The following is a 23,795-nucleotide window of genomic DNA, read 5'->3' on the forward strand; positions in this document are numbered from 1 at the left end:
CTCTCTGGCTATCGCAATCATATCTTCCAGTGTCCTGCAACTGGATCGGCTCACAAACTATCGGATATCACTCCTCAACATCTCATGGTATCTCGTATTCTTCATCTCCTCGTCTGCCATATACTGCAGAACCAGCAACGCTTTCTCGTGGAACATCGCGGTGATCTCAGCCACCGTCTCAGTAGTCTGGCAAAGGTCCTGAAACTCCCATGCCAACTGTTGCACCTTAATCACTGGCGCAAACTCAGCTTGAAATCTCATAACAAAGTCATCCCATGACATCGAATCAACCACCTCGTCCCCTACGACGCGTCCAACCTCCTCCCACCAAACTCGAGCTCAATTTCAAAAGACAGGAAGCAAGTCTGATATTTACCCTATCGGGACAACTCCTAGTGCGGAAGGTTAACGACATCCACTAACCAACGTATGCTCGCGATCGGGTCTTTCTCCCCGAAGTACTCCGGAGTCCTACATGCCCGGAACTCCTTGAAAGTCAACGTGCGAGCTCCCATCAATGTCACCATCTATGAACGAAAAGCGCTCAAGCACTCATCCAAAATCTCTAGAATGCCCTCCTTGCCGTACCAAAGATCACAAAAGTCTGCTCAAGTATGTTGTGGGTAATCTCAGACGAAACAAAATCCTGCATCTGCTCATCCAACTGTCCGACTCTAGATCACGAACCTGAACCACTGCCAGATCCTCCTTGTGTGGCCACCATACTAAAAATAGACCACATATAAAAATAGACCACATAAACCATCAGAACATACATCCATATATATGGAGGATTCCCATATTCTACAAGCTTCCTGGTATCATCGCAACTTTCCTTAACTCGAGTACGGATTCTCTGCTTCCAGTAGTACGGGCCCATACTACCTTCCACATCTATCTGTACTTTCCTCAGGGATCGCTCCGAATCCTCCAAGTCACTCCTTTATTCATACATACAACCCTCAATAAGACATGGCTCCCAGCACTAAATCTCTTCCTAGGCTTTCCTAGGGCAATCACCACACCATCCTCCACCATCAGCTGTAGAAGGAACTCACTCTAACTAGCTCACGAATACAATTACATATCACCGACACCAGATAATTCTTCAAATGAAATGTATCACACTACAACGGCTGGACTCAAACAAGAGTTGCGCAATAAGTTACATATTATTGAGACTATATAATTTTAGAAGCACATAACAAGCATCATTCGAGCATTGAGTAATCGGAATCAAGCATAACCTAAACAGACCATCCTACCACTGACTGATCAGTACTAGCATGCAAGTCTACAATCTCATATAGCAGGCATACACATGCATCTCTCCTAGATCCTTAACTCTAATCTACCATGTGATTAACAGATTCACAGATCAAACATATCATAAAACATGTATGAGTATTTTGGGAAAACTTCCTTGAGCTCGATCGATTGCATGCTATAACACTTGAATTTGGTAAATTTTGCATTTAACCCTTGTTAATCAAAAAGTTTACAATTTGGTCCTTAAGCTAGTACGCGGGGCGTACTTGGTGGTACGCTTCGCGGAGCTCATCCACGTACGCTGGACGTACGTGAGCTTTAATGAAACCCTAATATTTAGGGTTTGCACCCTATTTAAACCTTATGATAGCCTCATTTGGACATGTTTAGCCAGTCTCCACTTTCCTTTGTCCATAAACCGAAACCCCAATGTGTTCTTTTGAGTTTTGAACCTTAAAGAGTGTTTGTTGGTGGTTTATAAAGGAGAAGAAGAAGAGGACCATTTGTAGAGGTGTCTTGATCTTGAAGATCCGAGATTAGCTCATCATTTGCAAGCTTTTTGAGGTAAAAAGCTCATATCTTGGGGATCCATGATTCTAGATCTAGTTATGTTGTTATTTTATGCTTTTTGAGTCCTTGAGTGATTGATAAGCTTCTTGACTCACTCCAGAAGTATTGATGTTAGATCTAGGCTTCTTTTGGTCATCGTGTTCATAAAAATGCAAGTTTTATGGTGTATCTTGTTAAGACCTTTGTTAAGCTCTTTTTGAGCTCTTGAGAAGCCATGCATGTGTGTAAAGTTGGCAACTTTAGATGATAAATGGTCTTATAGAATCGGATCTGAAAGTTTGGCTTGAAGTCTCAATGGATTAAGTGCTTAATGAAGGGGGGTGGTCAACTGGGAGTACGTTGGGCGTACCAAGCTGGTACGCTGCGCGTACTAGCCCAAGAAGGTGTACGCCAAGCGTACGAGCAGTACGCCTCGTGTACTCAGCAGATGGGCTTCGGATTTTGGGCCCATGTTTGGACCTTAGGAGATTATGGTCTTGTTGGACCATCAAGTTTCTATTTTTGGGCTGATGCTTTTATATTGGGTTCTTTTGGATGAAGGCCCACGAAGGGATTTGGGCCTAATTTGGAAGATTGGGCTTTGGGTGACCATTTTGGAATTGGGCCTTTTGTATAGTTGGTTTTGGCTTTGGTCTTGGGCCAAACTAGGTAAAGGGTAAAATGGACTTTTATCCTAGTTTAGACTGATGGTTTTAGATTGGAATCCATTGATTAATTAGATGTTATTGGTATTGATAGCGCAAGGATTTGTCGGACCAGCAACCAAAGATTTATCTGTGTGATTCAGCAGTTTGAGGTGAGTCTTCCTCACCATGTTTAGCGGGTCGAAGGCGCTAATGTCAACCTATGGTTTACTATGTCAGAGTGTTGGATGTTTGTGTGACTCTTGCATGTAAATGTGTTTGTATGCTTAGCGGGCGGGGCCCAATGGTTTCTCTGTATGCTATTACTTGTATCTTTGTATGTTGGGCGGGGCGCGTTAGGGTGAGGCCCGTTATGCGAGTTAGGGCAAGGACCGTTATTCGAGTTAGGGCAAGGCACGTTATACTCATTGGGCGGGGCCCGTTATGCGATCTAGGGCGGGGCCCGATACACTCATCAGGCGGGGCCCATTACATGTTTGATATGTGTGGTATGTGGCATTTTGGGGAAACTCACTAAGATTCATGCGTACGATTTTCAGTTTATGTTTCAGGTACTTCTAATGCAAAGGGGAAGAGCCCGGGGTGATTGCAGAGCACATACACTATTTTGTTCCGCATTCATATGATGTAGAGATACACTTTGATTCATCTTCGTTTAATGACAATGTTTTGGATTACCGTTTTATAAGTTTTAAATCGAAATTTTTGGGTCTTATTTTTTGGGACGTTTCACTTGCGCCACACCTATTTCTTTTGTTAGAAAATTATTTTTATAAAAACCTACCAAATCCTTAGTTTTAGTTCAGACACACCCAAAAGTATGCCCGAATCCCTCAAACCAAGGCTCTGATACCAACTTGTAACGTCGCAAAAATTAAGACCAAAACTTTCATTTTAATTATAATAAAACCATCAGCCCAAACGTGTTTTATAAAACCATAATAGAATCCAAATATAACCAAAACATCCAAATACATCATAGTCAAATAAAATGTGGAACAATGTCGTGTATGCGATGCGATCACCTCGAGCTCTTCCCTTTGCATCTAGAAGTACCTGAAACATAAACTGAAAACTGTACGCTTAGTGAGTTCCCCAAAATACCACATACCATACATATCAAACATATAATAGGCCCCGCCCGTCATCGGGCCACGTTCGGTATCGAGTCCCGCTCAGAACAGATCTGTAAGTAATATGAGATGGGCCCCGCCCGATATACATACAAACACATAAACACATGTAAGAATCACAAAGATAAGTAGCATACAAGATAGTCATCAGGCCCCGACTGGCATCAGACTCCTCCCGGTATACATATAAACACATGAATACGTGCAAGAATCACAAATGTATATAACATACAATATATGCATCAGGCCCCACCTGGCATCGAGCCCCACCCGATATACATATCAAATATCATTCATGCAAGAGTCACGCAGACAACTAGCATCATAATCATAATAAACCATGAGGTGGCATTAGTGCCTTCGACCCGCCACACACAGTGAGGAAATTCAGCTTAATCTGCTGAATCTCTTAGATAAAATCTCGGACTGCTGATCCGGAAAAATCCCCGCGCTAACATCATCAAATAATATCGAATTAAAAATTGGTCCACAACCCATAACTAGAATCCTAGTCCGATGTCCAACCCTTGGGGTAAAAGTCCATTTTACCCTTTCCTCACTGGACCAAAATCCAAGACCCAGTCCAATAACACTATCCTAATTAGGCCTAAAACCCATCATGGGCGTAATTACAAGAAGGCCCAAGGCCTAGAAATGGCCCAAAAATCAGAAGGCTAATGGCCCTAAACTCTTTTAGCCCAAAAGTGACCCAAACCGAGAAAGTAACTGAAGTCAAGGATGCTGAGTACGCCCTGCGTACTCAGGCTTACACCCTGCGTTGTACCCTGGTGGCCAATACACGTAGCGTACGATCTTGGTACACCCCACATACGACGCAGATGTTCACCTTCACCATCAACTGCTTAAACGATTAAGCCATCACGTCCAAGTATCAGATCTGGTCCCTAATGATGTCCTAACACATAAAGTTGGCAACTTTACTCCTATGCATGACTTATTGGGACCCAAAACTCAAAGAGAACCATAATAAGGATCCCAACACATACATGGACCAATATAACTCATAAAGATTGCATTTTTATGGACAAGGGACCTCAAAGGTGTTAAGATCTAACATCCATGGCTTCTGGAGTAGACCATACTCTCAAATATGGCTTAAAGGACCCAAAATGCACAAATGAAGCTCTAACCTGGATCTAGTATAAGGAACCATCAAGTTGATAGCATTATACCACAAATAGCTTGCACATTTGATGATGATTCTGGATCTACAAGCTCAAGACACTCCAAAGCAACCTCCACGAGTTCTTCTTCCTTCAAGTCACCGAGGGTGTCATAAGTTGTTTAAATAGGGCACAAATACTAACTTCCAAGCTCAAATCTCACAAATTGCAAATAGGGTTTCGAACTTAGGGTATAGAGAGGTGCAGACTGGTCATAAGGAGGTCCAAGGGTGTCATAAGTTGTTTAAATAGGGCACAAACAAAGAGAAACCCTGCAAACAAACGCATACAAAAACTCTACAGATAAAGTAGTACCCTACAAACAAAGCAATTTGACATACAAAGCCACATAAGAAAAGGGACACGAATCCAAAAGTAGAACGCTATTAAACTAAACCTATGACATGAATTCCAAAATAGAATCCTACAAACAAGACCACACAAGAACCCTATAAACATAGCCACAAAAAAAGGGTCACAAATTAAAAAATAGAACCCTACAAATCGATCTAAAGACAAGAATTCCAATGCGGAATCCTATAAACAAAACCACACAAGAACTCTCTATAAACAAAGTAGAACCTTATAAACAAAGCTACTTTGCTAACAAAGAGAAACCCTACAAACAAACCCACACAAAAACTTTATAGATAAAGTAGAACCCTACAAACAAACCCACACAAAATAAGAGGCACAAAGTCAAAAGTAGAACCCTAAAAACTAAATCAAGACATGAACTCCAAAGCAAAATCCTACAAACTAATCCACACAAGAAACAAATAAAGTAGAACCCTATAAAAAAAGTCACATAAGAAACTCTCTACAAAAAAAAAAGTAGAACCTTATAAGCAAAACTACTCTTGTAACAGAGTAGAACCCTACAAACAAAGCCACACATTAACTCTACAGAATAAATAAATAAATAAAAATAAAACACTACAAACAAAGACACACAAGAAAAGAGACAAATTCAAAAGTAAAACCCTACAAACTAAACCAAGACATGAATTCCAAGGAAGAATCATACAAACAAAGCCACACAAGAACCCTCTACAAACAAAGTAGATCCCTACAAACAAAGCCACACAATAAAATACAAATAGAGCCACATAACCAAAACAAAAACTCCAAAGCATAACTGTAAAAACAAAACCAAAGAACTCTACAAACAAACCCTGCAAAAGAAATCTACACAAGACCTCTACAAATAAAGCTACACAAGAAAGTGACTTGACAAGAATATCTAAAGCAAAACTCTATAAATAAAGCAAAAGCTTGCAAACAAAGCCACACCATAACTCTACAAACAAAGCAGTACCACACAACAACTCTGCAAACAGTGCAGGGCCCTACAAATAAAGCCACATAAGAACACAAATAAAGTGCAATCCTAGAAACAAAGCTACACATGAAAATGCAAATGGACAAAGAATTCTAAATCAGAAGCGTACAAACAAAGCCACACTCTGAACTCATTGTGTCTAATTATTATGTAAAACATATTATTAACATAGTAAGAGTAATGACACCCTAATTGTTGATGATTGGTCGAGGACAACTAGGGTTTGAACAAAAGTAACTATTTATGGAACTCTCAAGGATGAGCAAAGCTATAAAACACCAACCATGTTATAACAAAAAAAAAAAGAATCAAAACTTGTAAACAACACAATATCTTTAGGAAATTAAAAGAAATGGATAGAAAGTAAGAAAGTGTACTTAATTAAGCAAGACAGAATTAGAAAACACGAACCTGAACTTGCTATAGCCTATGCAAATTTTGGTCCAGTGGCTTTTTGAACCTGTTACTATATTTTCTAAAACAAATATTACGAACCGTAAAATTTAACTAAGAGCAAGCCTTTACAAAAAAAAAAAAACAGGTAAATCTTTGCCCACCCCGCTCCCGATCAAAAAGAGCGTGCGGGACTTCGAAGGGACATTCAAACATGAATTCATGAGCAACTGCACGAACATTGTAAAAAGGGGGAAGGGCGGCTGTCCGTGCACTTTCCGGAAATGACGGAAATACATTCAAACATGAATTCGTGAGCAAATGCACGAACATTGTGAAAAGGGGGAAGGGCGGCTGTCCGTGCACTTTCCAGAAATGACGGAAATCTAGTCCAGTGTCGCGAAGGCGATAATGTCTTACGATCTGGAGATCTCCGCGGAGACGGATACAGAAACCCCCCCGCAGATGGGTAAAGAATATAAGGGGGCCCTAATCTCCAAAAACCAGTCATTAGGGAATACCGACCAAATGAGTCTGTCTGCCGCTTGATTTCATAATAGAGCCGTTATTCCCGGCTGGCATAGAAGTCTCTTGCGCGGGCGAAGGAGATGCATTTCTGGTACTGGTAGTATTGGACAAGAAAAAAGGGAATAATTTCTTTCTTCTTTCTGCCTTTCTTTCCCATGACGACTAGGAACGGGCAAATCAAAAATTCCACTTCGAATTTCGGACCTCAACATCCTGTTGCTCATGGTGTTTCACGATCAGTATTGGAAATGAACGGAGAAGTGGTGGAACGTGCGGAACCACATATTGGATCACTCCAGTGCGGCACGAAGCCGCTGATGCCGAGTTGGCTCCTATGCTGCTAGCTATGCCCTGCTTGGTCCCCCGGCACGGTGGAGGTTCCGTAGCGCGTCATGAGCACCGAGCTAAGGGGCGGTTGAGCAACTCAAGCGAACCGCCCTACCTTACTACAACATAAGGACAGCAGGGAGAAGGTTGTGAAGGTGGCCTCGTTATCCACACCTACGGTCGGATGAATGGAGGATCGACCGACCCGGGTTTTCACGAGCGTTGGCGGGTTCTGGAGTGCTTGTCAAGGGCGCTAGCGCATACCCCGGGGTGATCATCACCACCTGCACCTCAAATCTCGGCACAGTGGAACATGTAACCCGCCTGCTATTCCATTCAACTACATTTGTTCCTGTAATCCATAGCCTAACAGAACGCAGCAGCGAGGGGCAACACGCCCATACAGCCAGCGGGGAGGATGACACTACTGGCAAAGACTGTCTGGCGAAAACGCTGCAGGCGCGAAGCGTGGTAGGTCTGCGCCGGGGGAGCATAGGGAAGAAAGGGAGCCCAGACGGTGGAAGAGCCAGGGGAGGCCGGATCAAATGGAAAGCTTTGGACTATGAACCTCTTAAAGAAGGCCCTATGGAGTAAAGGGAAGTGCATGAATTCATGGAAAAAGAGGGAGCGAGCCTATATAAAAAATGGAATCAAGCAAATTCAATGAATAGATAGAGTCAACGGTACAACAGACAGCGCTGCCTACATGCGAATTTGCTTCCGAAGTCGAGCAGTCTCAATTTCACTACAGGATTTTAGAATGAATGTTGGGCTGGGCCACCTCGAATGGCGTGAGCCGCATGCGGGGAGACCCGCACGTACGGTTTTTAGGGGGATCTGGTCGAAAGACCGGCCGACGCCCACCCGACTAGAGGGACTGAGAAATTAAAAAAGTACAAAACTTATCTTCAAGCTTTACCTTATTCTGATCGTTCAGAGGGCGATCGCGGGGTCACTGAATGAAGTCCTCCGTTTCTTTCGGAGGTGTTGACCCGCAGCGAGGCAGAGATGATTTTCAAATGCAAGCTTTACCTTATTTTAACCAAGACGATTTAAAGAAAATTGCGGCCTAGTCAACAAGCTTCTCAACTTCCTTTCATCTGCTTATACGAGAAAGACCTAAACAGAGCCCTGGATGAGGCATCTACTTCTGATCTAAAGACGGATTTAGAATCTGAGGTAGTTGTTGTGAGGTATAGAACAAACCTTAAGAGGCAGTATGAGTTGGACTACACGAACATTGTGAAAAGGGGGAAGGGCGGCTGTCCGTGCACTTTCCGGAAATGACGGAAATCTAGTCCAGTGCCGCGAAGGCGATAATGTCTTACGATCTGGAGATCTCCGCGGAGACGGATACGGAAACCCCACGCAGATGGGTAGAGAATATAAGGGGGACCCTAATCTCCTAAAACCAGTCATTAGGGAATACCGACCAAATGAGTCTGTCTGCCGCTTGATTTCATAACAGAGTCGTTATTCCCGGCTGGCATAGAAATCTCTCGCGCGGGTGAAGGAGATGCATTTCTGGTACTGGTGGTATTGGACAAGAAAAAAGGGAATAATTTCTTTCTTCTTTCTGCCTTTCTTTCCCATGACGACTAGGAACGGGCAAATCAAAAATTTCACTTCGAATTTCGGACCTCAACATCCTGTTGCTCATGGTGTTTCACGATCAGTATTGGAAATGAACAGAGAAGTGGTGGAACGTGCGGAACCACATATTGGATCACTCCAGTGCGGCATGAAGCCGCTGATACCGAGTCGGCTCCTATGCCGCTAGCTATGCCCTGCTTGGTCCCCCAGCACGGTGGAGGTTCCATAGCGCGTCATGAGCACCGGGCTAAGGGGCGGTTAAGCAACTCAAGCGAACAGCCCTACCTTACTACAACATAAGGACAGAAGGGAGAAGGTTGTGAAGGTGACCTCGTTATCCAGGGGAGGCCGAGTCATTTGACAGAAATGGAAGGCTTTGGACTATGAACCTCTTAAAGAAGGCCCTATGGAGTAAAGGGAAGTGCATGAATTCTTGGAAAAAGAGGGAGCGAGCCTATATAAAAAATCGAATCAAGCAAATTCAATGAATAGATAGAGTCAACGGTACAACAGATAGCACTGCCTACACGCGAATTTGCTTCCGAAGTCGAGCAGTCTCAATTTCACTACAAGATTTTAGAATGAATGCTGGGCTGGGCCACCTCGAATTGCGTGAGCCGCATGCGGGGAGACCCGCACGTACGGTTTTTAGGGGGATCTGGTTGAAAGACCAGACGGCGCCCACCCGACTAGAGGGACTGAGAAATTAATAGAGTACAAAACTTATCTTCAAGCTTTACCTTATTCTGATCGTTCAGAGGGCGATCACGGGGTCACTAAATGAAGTCCTCTGTTTCTTTCGGAGGTGCTGACCCGCAGCGAGGCAGAGATGATTTTCAAATTCAAGCTTTACCTTATTTTAACCAAGACGATTTAAAAGGCTTGCTCTTAGTTAAATATTTCAAGTGAAAAGTTGTAATTGAGATGATTTTCAAAGAAAAAACATGCATTTTTTAAGAAAAACTGAAACTACAAGACTATAATAGGTAAATATTTCAAAGTACAACGCCTAGATAAGTAAAACATGTAAAGATTTTTGTAAAAAATGTCTTGATAAAAAAATATTTGGAAGTAAACATGTTATAAGAGGAAAAAAAACTAAAAAAATGCAATGCTTTATTTGGAAGATTTTTTAAAAGAAATGTGCTTTTATTCAAAAAACAGAAGGTAAAATGCTATATTTAGAAATTTTTCAAAGTAAAATGCATAGAAAAATGTAAAAAATGTAAAATTTTTTGTAAAAAATGTCTTGATAAAAAATATCTGAAAATGAACATGTTTTAATAGGAAAAAAAACTAAAAAAATGATTTGGATGATTTTTCATAAGAAATGTGCATTTATTCAGAAAACAGAAAGTACAATGCTATAATTGTTAAGTTTTTGAAAGTAAAATGCCTAGATAAATAAAAAACGTCTTGATAAAAAAATATCTGAAAGTAAACATGTTTTATTAGAAAAAAAATCTAAAAAAATACAATGCTTTAATTGGGTTGATTTTTTAAAAGAAATGTACTTTTATTTAGAAAACAAAAAGTACAATACTGTAATTTATAAATTTTTCAAAGTAAAACGCCTAAATAAGTAAAAAGTACAACGTCATACTAGAAAAAAAAACTAAAACAATGCAATGCTTTAATTAAGATAATTTTTTCAAAAAAATGTGCAATGCTATAATTTTTAAAATTTTGAAAGTAAAATGCTTAGACAAGTAAAAAAATTCTTGCTAAAAAATATATGAAAGTAAACATGTTTTATTAGAAAAAAAAAACTAAAAAAATGCAATTCTTTAATTGGGATATTTTTCTAAAGAAAAGTGCTTTTGTTAAGAAAACAAAAAGTACAATGCTTTAATTGGTAAATTTTTTAAAGTAAAATGCTAGATAAGTAAAAAATGTAAAGATTTTAGTAAAAAAGGTCTTTATAAAAAAGATACTTGAAATTAATCATGTTTTACTAGAAAAAAAAACTAAAATAAATGCAATGCTTAAATTGAAATAATTTTTTAAAACAAATGTGCTTTTATTAAGAAAGCAGAAAGTACAATGTTATAATTGGTAAATTGTTTAATTGAAAAGTAATCATGTTTTATTGTTTAATTGAAAAGTAAATTGTTAAATTGAAATAATTTTTTAAAACAAATGTGCTTTTATTAAGAAAGCAGAAAGTACAATGTTATAATTGGTAAATTGTTTAATTGAAAAGTAAATTGTTAAATTGTATAATTGGTAAATTGAAATAATTTTTGAAAAAAAATGTCTACATAAAAAATAGCCAAAAGTAATCATGTTTTATTAAAAAAAATGCTTTAATTGAAATGATTTTTTAAAAGAAAACAAAAAGTACAATGCTATAATTGGTTATTTTTTAAGGTAAAATGCCTAGATAAATAAAATGTAATGATTTTTGTAAAAAATGTATTTATAAAAAATATCTAAAAGTAATCATGTTTTATTAGAAAAAAAATATAATAAATGCAATGCTTTAATTGAAATGATATTTTAAAAGAAATGTGCTTTTATTAAAAAAATAGAAGGTACAATGCTATAAGTGGTAAATTTTTCAAAAAAAATGTCTAGATAAGTTAAAAATGTAAAGATTTTTGTAAAAAATGTCTTGATAAAAAAATATCTGAACGTAAACATGTTTTTATAGAAAAAAAAACCTAAAAATATGCAATGCTTTAATTGAAATGATTTTTCAAAAGAAATGTGCTTTTATTAAGAAAACATAAAGTATAATGCTATAATTGGTAAATTTTACAAAGTAAAATGCCTAGATAAGTAAAATATGTACCGATATTTGTGAAAAATTTCTTGATAAAAAATTATTTGAAAGTAAACAATTTTAATAGGAAAAAAAACTAAAAAACTCAATGCTTTAATTAGGATGATTTTTCATAAGAAATGTGCTTTTTAACAAAAAAATGAATGTACAATGTTATAATTGGTAAATTTTTCAAAGTACAAAATGTAAAGATTTTTTAAAAAATGTCTTTTGATATAATAAAAATTGAAAGTAAAATTGCTTTAGTAGAAAAAAAGACTAAAAAATTTAATTGGAATGATTTTTCAAAAGAAATGTGTTTTTTTTTAAAGAATGTACAATGCTATAATTAGTAAATTTTTCAAAGTAAAAAATGCACAGACTTTTTTAAAAATGTCTTTTGATAAAAAAGTAATTGAAAGTAAAATTACTTTAGTAGAAAAAAAAAACTAAAAAAATGCAGTGTTTTATCTGGATGATTTCTCAAAAGAAATGTGTTGTTATTCAGAAAACAGAAGGTAAAATACTATATTTAGAAAATTTTCAAAGTCAAATGCATAGATAAGTAAAAAATGTAAAAGATTTTTGTAAAAAATATATTGATAAAAAAATATCTTAATATAAACATGTTTTAATAGGAAAAAAAACTAAAAAACAGATTGAGATGATTTTTCATAAGAAATGTGCTTTTATTCAGAAAACAGAAAGTACAATGCTATAATTGTTACATTTTTTAAAGTAAAATGCCTAGATAAATTAAAAATGTCTTCATAAAAAATATCTAAAAGTAAACATGTTTTATTAGAAAAAAAAAACCTAAAAAAATGCAATGCTTTAATTGGGTTCATTTTTTAAAAGAAATGTACTTTTATTTAGAAAACAAAAAGTACAATGTTGTAATTGGTCAATTTTTCAAAGTAAAACGCATAAATAAGTAAAAAATCTAAAAAAGTAAAAACTACAATGTTTTATTAAAAAAAAAAACTAAAACAATGCAATGCTTTAATTGGGATGATTTTTAAAAAGATTGTGCAATGCTATAATTCTTAAAATTTTGAAAGTAAAATGCTTAGATAAGTAAAAAAATGTCTTTATAAAACATATATAAAAGGAAACATGTTTTATTAAAAAAAATGCAATTCTTTAATTGGGTTGATTTTTAAAAGACATGTGCATTTATTAAGAAAACAGAAACTACAATGATATAATTGGTAAATTTTTCAAAGTAAAAAATGTCTTGATATATAAATATTTGAAAGTAAAATTGTTTTAGCAGAAAGAAAAATTAAAAAAATGCAATGCTCTATGAGAAATGGTTTTTTTTTAAAGTGTGCTTTTTATAAGAAAACTGAAAGTGCAATGCTATAATTGGTAATTTTTTCATAGTAAAATGCCTAGATAAGTAAAAAATGTCTTTAAAAAATTATCTTCAAAACTTAATGTGTTTAAAAGAAATGTGTTTTTTATAAGAAAACTGAAAGAACAATGCTATAATTGGTAAATTTTTCATAGAAAAATGCCTAGAAAACTGAAAAAACTATCTGCAAGTAAACACGTTTTATCAGGAAAAAAATAAAATAAAATAAAAAAATAAAAAATAAAAACAAAAAATATGCAATGATTTAATTTGGTTGATTTTTTAAAAGACATGTGCATTAACTAAGAAAACAGAAACTACAATGATATAATTGGTAAATTTTTCAAAGTAAAAATGTCTTGATATAAAAATATTTGAAAGTAAAATTGCTTTAGTAGAAAAAAAAACTAAAAAAATGCAATACTTTATATGAAATGATTTTTTTAAAAGAAGTGTGCTTTTTATAAGAAAACTGAAAGAACAATGCTATACTTGGTAAATTTTACAAAGTAAAATGCCTAGATAAGTAAAAAATGTAAAGATATTTGTAAAAAAATTCTTGAAAAAAACTATTTGAAAGTAAACATGTTTTAAAAGGGAAAAAAAAAACTAAAGAAATGCAATGCTTTATATGGGATGATTTTACAAAAGAAATGTGCTTTTTAAAAAAAATTTGAATGTACAATGCTATAATTGGTAAATTTTTCAAATTAAAAAAATGTATAGATTTTTTAAAAATGTCGTTTGAAATAAAATTAATTGAAAGTAAAATTGCTTTAGTAGAAAAAAAAACTAAATAAATGCAATGCTTTAATTGGGATAATTTTTCAAAAGAAATGTGCTTTTTAAAAAAAATAATAATAATTGAATGTACAATGCTATAATTAGTAAATTTTTCAAAGTAAATAATACACATGTTTTTTTAAAAACGTCTTTTGATATAAAAATAATTGAAAGTAAAGCCACTTTAATACAAAAAAAAAAAAAAAACGTATTGGAATGTAAATATTGTACATATGCATTAACCTAGTTTTAGCCCATGGGCCCGTAGGGTTTCATATGTCTAGGGATCCTGCCTCTTTATATACCCTGACATCTTCTTGTAATAAGTGTACAATTAACAAGGTTATTTTAACCCTAAATCTATTTTCTAGTTTACATGGTATCAGAGAGAGGTTTAGGGTTGGAGGGTTTTTTGCATTGAGAGATTACTGTTCACGAAGTACTGTTCATCGAGCACAATTCTGGTACTGTTCATCGGTACTGTTCATCGGTGTTCCAGCACCTTGTGAGTGCACCGTTTTCTGATTAGGGCATCCTGTGAGTGTCGTTCTCTTTTCTTATTTGTTTCTAGTTCGTAAAGATGTCCGGAGGAGACAAATCATCTAGCAGCAGTGGTCCACGAGTACCTGAGTTGCTTCCGGTAATTGCTAGACTCACCGACAACAAACTTAATGGCTCCAATTTCTTTGAATGGAACAAAACTATTCGGATCTACCTCCGAAGCATGGGAATGGCTTCTCATCTCACATCTGATCCCCCCAAAGGTGATGGTTCTGATTTGTGGCTACAAAGTGATGCTCGTTTGTATTTGCAGATTGTCAATACTATCGAGCCTTCTGTCTCTTCGCTGGTTAGTCACTGTGAATATGTGAAAGAACTTATGGACTATCTTAACTTCTTATATTCTGGACAAAGCAACATCTCACGAATCTATAGTGTTTGTAAGTCCTTTCATCGTGGGGAACAACAAGATCGATCACTCACCACTTATGTCATGGAATTTAAGAAAGTATATGAGGAGCTCAACTCCCTTCTTCCCTTGAGTGCTGATGTCCAAGCTATGCAGACTCAGAGAGAACAAGTGGCTGTAATCAGTTTCTTGACTGGTTTGCGACCAAAATTCGACTCTATCAGATCTCAGTTTTTGAATGAATCCGCCATTCCTTCCCTTCAAGAAACATTTGCTCGTGTTCTTCGAAATGAGAATATTCAGTCTCCACAACCTTCTGATCATAATAGTGCTTTGGTTAGTCGAGGAGGATTTCATGGTGGCTCCCGAGGAGGATCTCGTGGGGGTCACAGAGGGAGTTCTAGAGGTGGTCATAGTGACCGAACTACAAAATCACGGGTTGCTATCTCAACTTCTGATGACGTTGAGTGTTATTATTGTCATGATTTTGGTCACACCAAACGCACTTGTAAGAAGCTCTTGTCTAGAAATCAGAAAAGCTCATCAGCACATGTTGCTTCTGCATCAGACAACACTATTACCATACCCGCAGAAGAATATGCACGCCTTTTAAAGACTGAGAACTCCACTGGTCCAACTGTTGCATTTGCTGAAAAAGGTAACCCTAATACATGCCTATTATCTTCTGCCTCAAAATGGGTAATCGATTCAGGTGCCTCAGATCACATGACAGGTAATCCTACCCTCTTCTTTAGTCTTGATAAACACACATCTTCATCTCATGTCACGATTGCTGATGGGTCTACCCCACATGTTCTTGGTTCTGGCACTATTGAACTTACGCCATCTGTTTCCTTATCCTCTGTATTGAGTCTACCAAATTTCTCGTTCAATCTGTTATCAGTTAGCAAAATTACCCATGCCTTAAAGTGTTGTGTCTCATTCTTTCCTGATTATTGTGTCTTTCAGGATCTGTCGACGAAGAAGATTATTGGTAGAGGACGGGAATCTGATGGCCTATACATATTCGAACATCCAACACCTTACTCTTTGGCGTCATCCACTTCATCCCCATTTGAAGTTCATTGTCGATTAGGTCATCCGTCTCTGCAGAATCTAAAGAAGTTGTGTCCTGAGTTTTCTTATTTAACGTCTTTACAGTGTGAGTCTTGTCAGTTTGCTAAACACCAACGTATTCATTTAAGTCCAAGAGTCAATAAGCGGGTTTCATCCCCATTTGAGTTAGTCCATTATGATGTTTAGGGACCATGCCCTGTTACTTCAAAACTTGGGTTTAAATATTTTGTTACGTTTGTTGATGATTATTCACGTACTACCTGACTTTATTTTATGAAAAATCGATCTGAAGTGTTTACACATTTTTGTTCATTCTATGCTGAGATTAAAACACAATTTAAAACCGCCATCCAAACCCTTCGTAGTGATAACGCAAAAGAATATTTGTCTCAAACATTTCAGTCTTACATGCTTCAAAATGGTATTCTTCATGAGTCTTCCTTTGTTGACACACCAGCCCAAAATGGGGTCGCAGAACGGAAAAATCGTCATCTTTTAGAGGTGGCTCGGGCTCTTCTATTTCACATGTCTGTTCCTAAAACTTATTGGGCTGATGCGCTTTTTACTGCTTGTTTTCTCATTAATAGAATGCCTTCTGTTGTCTTGGATGGTATGAGTCCACTCTCGGTTCTATTTCCTACAAAGTCATTGTTTCCTGTCGAACCAAAGATCTTTGGGAGTACGTGTTTTGTTCGTGATACCCGACCACACCTAACCAAGTTGGATCCGAAGTCCTTGAAATGTATCTTCCTTGGTTACTCTAGACTTCAGAAAGGCTACAAGTGTTTCTCTCCTACACTCAATCGGTACATTGTATCTCGAGATGTTACATTTCATGAAAATATACCCTTCTTTCCTATGACCAATCGTTCCAACCCAAGTGTGTCTGATGATCTGTTGGTATATACCATACCTGCTCCTGAGTCTCCTAGCCCATGTAACTCCACACAACGTGAAGAGCATATTAAGCCACCAATTATTCACGTATATAGACGCCAACGACCTACATCAAATCCCGATCCAATACCATCTTCTTTTGCAGATCCAAGTACTGATGAGACTCCTGCTATGAGCGATTCATCACCTTCCGATACACGGGAACCTGATCTTGATGTTCCTATTGCCCTAAGGAAAGGTAAGCGTTCATGTACGTACCCTATAGCCTCTTTTGTATCCTATGGTAAACTGTCTGCAGCTTCACGCTCTATGATCTCTACACTTGATACTATACATGTTCCTAAAACGGTTGGTGAAGCCTTGAACCATTCTGGATGGCGGGATGCTATGATTGATGAGATCAATGCTCTTGATCATAATAATACATGGGAGTTGGTAGAATTACCTGTAGGTAAAAAGGCGATCGGTTGTAAATGGGTATTCACGGTGAAAGTCAACCCGGATGGATCTGTGGCTCGTCTGAAGGCACGGTTGGTTGCTAAAGGATATGCTCAAACTTATGGGGTCGACTACTCAGAGACATTCTCTCCTGTGTCTAAGGTATCTTCCATCCGCTTGTTCATTTCATTAGCTGCTACTTATGGCTGGGCCCTTCACCAACTAGATGTGAAGAATGCCTTCCTACATGGTGATTTACATGAGGAAGTTTATATGGAGCAACCACCTGGGTTTGTTGCTCAGGGGGAGTATGGCAGGGTTTGTAAGTTGCGTAAATCATTGTATGGTTTAAAGCAATCCCCTTGGGCTTGGTTTGGACGGTTTAATGTTGTGGTAAAAGAGTTTGGCTTACGAAGAAGCTCTTATGATCATTCTGTGTTCTTTGCTTCATCTTCTTCTGGATGCATTCTGCTAGTGGTGTATGTTGATGATATTGTGATTAGCGGGAGTGATGGAACTGGAATCAAGAAACTGAAAGATTTTCTTGCATCTCGATTTCAAACCAAGGATCTAGGTCCTTTAAAATATTTTTTGGGAATTGAGGTCTCTCGTACTCGAAAAGGGATCTGTTTGTCTCAACGAAAATATTGTTTGGATATTCTGAGAGATTCTGGGATGATTGAAACAAAGCCTTGTGAGTCCCCAATGGTTCCGAATATGAAATTGAAAGCAGACGATGGAGATCCACTTGAGAACCCAGAGAAATACAGAAGAGTTGTGGGAAAACTTAACTATTTGACGATTACACGTCCAGACATTGCTTTTCCAGTGAGTGTTGTAAGTCAGTTTATGTCGTCACCTCGAACTTCTCATTGGGATGCGGTTACTCATATTCTAAAGTACCTAAAGGGTGCTCCTGGTCATGGCATCCTATATCAAAATCATGGTCATCATGTCATTGAAGGGTTCACAGATGCTGATTACAATGGAGATCCTACAAACAGACGGTCTACCACAGGTTATTGTGTATTTGTCGGAGGGAACCTAGTTTCGTGGAAAAGTAAAAAGCAAAATGTCGTTTCACGATCAAGTGCCGAATCTGAATATAGGGCTATGGCTCAGACTACATGTGAGCTGATATGGGTACAGAATTTGTTAGGTGAAGTTGGGTTTGCTCAATCAAAACCAATGAACCTGTATTGTGATAATGAGGCGGCTATCCATATTGCAAACAATCCCGTGTTTCACGAAAGGACTAAACATATCGAAGTAGATTGTCATTTCACTCGTGAAAAGCTAGAAGATGGAACCATCTCTACTCCTCATGTTCGAACAGGAAACCAACTAGCTGATGTCTTTACCAAAGCTTTACCTGGTTTGCGAATATCTGTAATTTGTAACAAGCTGGGAATGTATAACATTTATGATCCAGCTTGAGGGGGAGTATTGGAATGTAAATATTGTACATATGCATTAACCTAGTTTTAGCCCATGGGCCTGTAGGGTTTCATATGTCTAAGGATCCTGCCTCTTTATATACCCTGACATCTTCTTGTAACAAGTGTACAATTAACAAGGTTATTTTCACCCTAAATCTATTTTCTAGTTTACAAAACGCAATGCATAGATAAGTAAAAAATGCTATATTTAGAAAAAATTTCAAAGCAAAATGCATAGATAAGTAAAAAATGTGAAGATTTTTGTAAAAATGTCTTAATAAAAAAAATATCTGAAAATAAACATGTTTCAATAGGAAAAAAAAATTAAAAAAATGATTGGGATGATTATTCATAAGAAATGTGCTTTTGTTCAGAAAATAAAAAGTGCAATGCTATAATTGTTAAATTTTTCAAACTAAAATGCCTAGATAAATAAAAAATGTCTTGATAAAAATATCTGAAAGTAAACATGTTTTATTAGAAAAAAAAATCTAAAAAAATGCAATGCTTTAATTGGGTTGATTTTTTTTTTAAAATGTACTTTTCTTTAGAAAACAAAAAGTACAATGCTATAATAGGTAATTTTTTCAAAATAAAAATGTAATGATTTTTTAAAAAATGTCTTGATATATAAATATTTGAAAGTAAAATTGCTTTAGTAGAAAAAAAAAACTAAAAAATGCAATGCTTTATATGAAATATTTTTTTTAAAGTGTGCTTTTTATAAGAAAACTGAAAGAACATTACTATAATTGGTAAATTTTTCATAAAAAAAAATGCCTAGATAAGTTAAAAATGTAAAGATATTTGTTAAAAATGTCTTGAAAAAAAACTATCTGCAAGTATACATGTTTTATCAGAAAAAAAAAACTAAAAAATATGCAATAATTTAATTGGGTTGATTTTTCAAAAGACATGTGCTTTTATTAAGAAAACACAAACTACAATGCTATAATTAGTAAAAATGTAATGATTTTGTAAAAAATGTCTTGATATATAAATATTTGAAAGTAAAATTGCATTGGTAGAAAAAAAACTAAAAAAAAAGCAATGCTTTTTATGATGATTTTTTTTGAAAGAAGTGTGTTTTTTATAAGAAAAATGAAAGAACAATGCTATAAATGGTAAAATTTTCATATAAAAATGACTAGATAAGTAAAATATATATATATTTCTGTAAAAAATGTCTTGAAAAAAAACTATCTGTAAGTAAACATGTTTTATCAGAAAAAAAAACTAAAAATATGCAATGATTTAATTGGTTTGATTTTTCAAAAGACATGTGCTTTTATTAAGAAAATAGAAACTACAATGATATAATTAGTAAATTTTTCAAAGTAAAAAATGTAATGATTTTGTAAAAAATATATTGATATACAAATAATTGAAAGTAAACATGTTTTATTAGAAAAAAACTAAAAATATGCAATGATTTAAATGGTTTGATTTTTCAAAAGACATGTGCTTTTATTAAGAAAACAGAAACTACAATGATATAATTGGTAAATTTTTCGAAGTAAAAAATGTAATGATTTTGTAAAAAAAATCTTGATATATAAATAATTGAAAGTATTTTTATTAGAAAAAAACTAAAAATATGCAATGATTTAATTTGGTTGATTTTTCAAAAGACATGTGCTTTTATTAAGAAAACAGAAACTACAATGCTATAATTGGTAAAATTTTCAAAGTTAAAAATGTAATGAATTTGTAAAAAATGTCTTGATATATAAATATTTGCAACTAAACATGTTTTATCAGGAAAAAAAACTAAAAATATGCAATGATTTAAATGGTTTGATTTTTAAAAAGACATGTGCTTTTATTAAGAAAACAGAAACTACAATGATATAATTGGTAATTTTTTCAAAGTAAAAAATGTAATGATTTTCTAAAAAACATCTTGATATATAAATAATTGAAAGTAAACATGTTTTATTAGAAAAAAACTAAAAATATGCAATGATTTAAATGGTTTGATTTTTCAAAAGACATGTGGTTTTATTAAGAAAACAGAAACTACAATGCTATAATTGGTAAAATTTTCAAAGTAAAAAATGTAATGAATTTGTAAAAAATGTCTTGATATATAAATATTTGCAAGTAAACATGTTTTATTAGAAAAAAAAAACTAAAAATATGCAATGATTTTAATGGTTTGTTTTTTCAAAAGACATGTGCTTTTATTAAGAAAACAGAAACTACAATGATATAATTGGTAAATTATTCAAAGTAAAAAATGTAATGATTTTGTAAAAAATATCTTGATATATAAATACTTGAAAGTAAACATGTTTTATTAGAAAAAAACTAAAAATATGCAATGATTTAATTTGGTTGATTTTTCAAAAGACATGTGCTTTTATTAAGAAAACAGAAATTACAATGCTATAATTAGTAAATGCAATGCTTTATATGAAATAATTTTTTTCTAAGAAGTGTGATTTTTATAAGAAAACTGAAAGAACAATGCTATAATTGATAAATTTTTCATAGAAAAATGCCTAGATAAGTAAAGAATGTAAAGATTTTTGTAAAAAAATGTCTTAAAAAAACGATCTGCAAGTAAACATGTTTTTTCAGAAAAAAAAACTAAAAATATGCAATGATTTAATTGGTTTGATTTTTTTAAAAAACATGTGCTTTTATTAAGAAAACAGAAACTACAATGCTATAATTAGTAAATTTTTCAAAGTAAAAAACATAATGATTTTGTAAAAAATGTCTTAATATATAAATATTTGAAAGTAAACTTGCTTTAGTAGAAAAAAACTAAAAAAATGCAATGCTTTATATGAAATGATTTTTTTAAAAGAAGTGTGCTTTTTATAAGAAAACTGAAAGAACATTACTATAATTGGTAAATTTTTCATAGAAAAATGCCTAGATAAGTAAAAAATGTAAAGATTTTTGTAAAAAATATTTTCAAAAAAAAAACGATCTGCAAGTAAACATGTTTTTTCAGAAAAAAAAACTAAAAATATGCAATGATTTAATTGGTTTGATTTTTTAAAAGACATGTGCTTTTATTAAGAAAACAGAAACTACAATGCTATAATTAGTAAATTTTTCAAAGTAAAAAACATAATGATTTTGTAAAAAATGTCTTAATATATAAATATTTGAAAGTAAACTTGCTTTAGTAGAAAAAAACTAAAAAAACGCAATGCTTTATATGAAATGATTTTTTTAAAAGAAGTGTGTTTTTTATAAGAAAACTGAAAGAACATTACTATAATTGGTAAATTTTTCATAGAAAAATGCCTAGATAAGTAAAAAATGTAACAATTTTTGTAAAAATGTCTTGTTAAAAAAATATCTGAAAAGAAACATGTTTTAATAGGAATAAAAAAAAAGTAAAATGATTGGGATGATTTTTCATAAGAAATGTGCTTTTATTCAGAAAACAGAAAGTACAATGTTATAATTGTTAAATTTTTTAAAGTAAAATGCTTAGATATATTAAAATTTCTTGATAAAAAATATATGAAAGCAAACATGTTTTATTAGAAAAAAAAAATCTAAAAAAATGCAATGCTTTAATTGGGTTCATTTATTAAAAGAAATGTACTTTTATTTAGAAAACAAAAAGTACAATGCTGTAATTGGTAAAATTTTCACAATAAAACGCATAAATAAGTAAAAAATCTAAATAAGTAAAAAGTACAATGTTTTATTAGAAAAAAAATAATAAAAAATTGCAATTCTTTAAATTGGTAAATTTTTCAAAGTAAAAAATGCAGAGTTTTTTAAAAATGTCTTTTGATATAAAAATAATTAAAAGTAAAATTACTTTAGTAGGAAAAAAAACAAAAAAATGCAATGCTTTATCGGGATGATTTTTCAAAAGAAATGTGCTATTATTCAGAAAACAGAAGGTAAAATGCTATATTTAGAAAATTTTCAAAATGAAATGCATAGATAAGTAAAAAATGTAAATATTTTTGTAAAAATTGTCTTGGTAAAAAAATATATGAAAATAAACATGTTTTATAGGAAAAAAAAACTAAAAAAATGATTGGGATGATTTTTCATAAGAAATGTGATTTTATTAGAAAATGCATAGATAAATAAAAAATGTCTTGATAAAAAATATCTGAAAGTAATCATGTTTAATTAGAAAAAAAATCTAAAAAAATGCAATGCTTTAATTGGGTTCATTTTTTTTTAAAATGTACTTTTATTTAGAAAACAAATAGTACAATGCTGGAATTGGTAAATTTTCAAAGTACAACGCATAAATAAGCAAAAAATCTAAATAAGTATAAATAAAGTACAATGTTTTATTTAAAAAAAAACTAAAACAATGCAATGCTTTAATTGAGATAATTTGTTTTTTTAAATGTGCAATGCTATAATTCTTAAAATTTTGAAAGTAAAATGCTTAGATAAGTAAAAAATGTTGTTATAAAAAATATATTAAAGTAAACATGTTTTATTAGAAAAAAAAATAAAAAAACGCAATTCTTTAAATTGGATATTTTTCAGAAGAAATGTGCTTTTGTTAAGAAAACAAAAAGTACAATGCTTTAATTGGTAATTTTTTTAAAGTAAAATGCCTAGATAAATAAAATGTAAAGAATTTTGTAAAAAATGTCTTTATAAAAAATATCGGAAAGTAATCATGTTTTCTTAGAAAAAAATTTATAATAAATGCAATGCTTTAATTGAAATGATTTTTAAAAGAAATGTGCTTTTACTAGGAAAACAAAAAGTACAATGCTATAAGCCGTAATAATTTATCAGTGTTAGTCGTAGGGAGTTAAATGATATAATTTCCAGAATTTGGGGTCTATATTGTAACATTAGGACTTGAAATGTAAAGAAATTTGTGTAGGTATAATCCTATAACTAGTTGGATTTTAAAACTAAAATGTCATTATAGAAAAAAAAAATTACAATATTTTACTACGAAAAATACTTAAAAGTAAAATGTTGTAATTAAAGATTTAATGCTATAAACTTGTTAGATAAGCATCTAAAACTACGATGTCTTAATAACAAAAAATACTTAGAAGTATGAGATGTATATTATTTTTTTTCTTTCTGTAAACAACACCTTTATTAAATAGTTTTCTAAAACTAATGATATATTTGAAAGTAAAATGATATATTTGGTAAATGTTGTACAAGTTAGATTTGAAAGT

At 33.7% G+C, this 23,795-nt stretch overlaps 1 protein-coding gene across 1 annotated transcript; it reads left to right on the forward strand.

Moving 5' to 3' along the window:
• The first annotated feature begins 14,467 nt into the window (after positions 1-14,467).
• LOC145114102 (uncharacterized) lies at positions 14,468-15,201 on the forward strand. The gene is made up of 2 exons (XM_079050112.1): positions 14,468-15,133; positions 15,190-15,201. Exons 1-2 carry the CDS (start codon positions 14,468-14,470, stop codon positions 15,199-15,201), a joined length of 678 nt encoding a protein of 225 aa, XP_078906238.1.
• Positions 15,202-23,795: the final 8,594 nt, after the last annotated feature.

This window comes from Lactuca virosa, chromosome 5 (genome assembly GCF_052849685.1).
Source record: "Lactuca virosa cultivar CGN04683 chromosome 5, Lactuca_virosa_CGN04683_v6, whole genome shotgun sequence".
Classification (NCBI taxonomy): domain Eukaryota; kingdom Viridiplantae; phylum Streptophyta; class Magnoliopsida; order Asterales; family Asteraceae; genus Lactuca; species Lactuca virosa.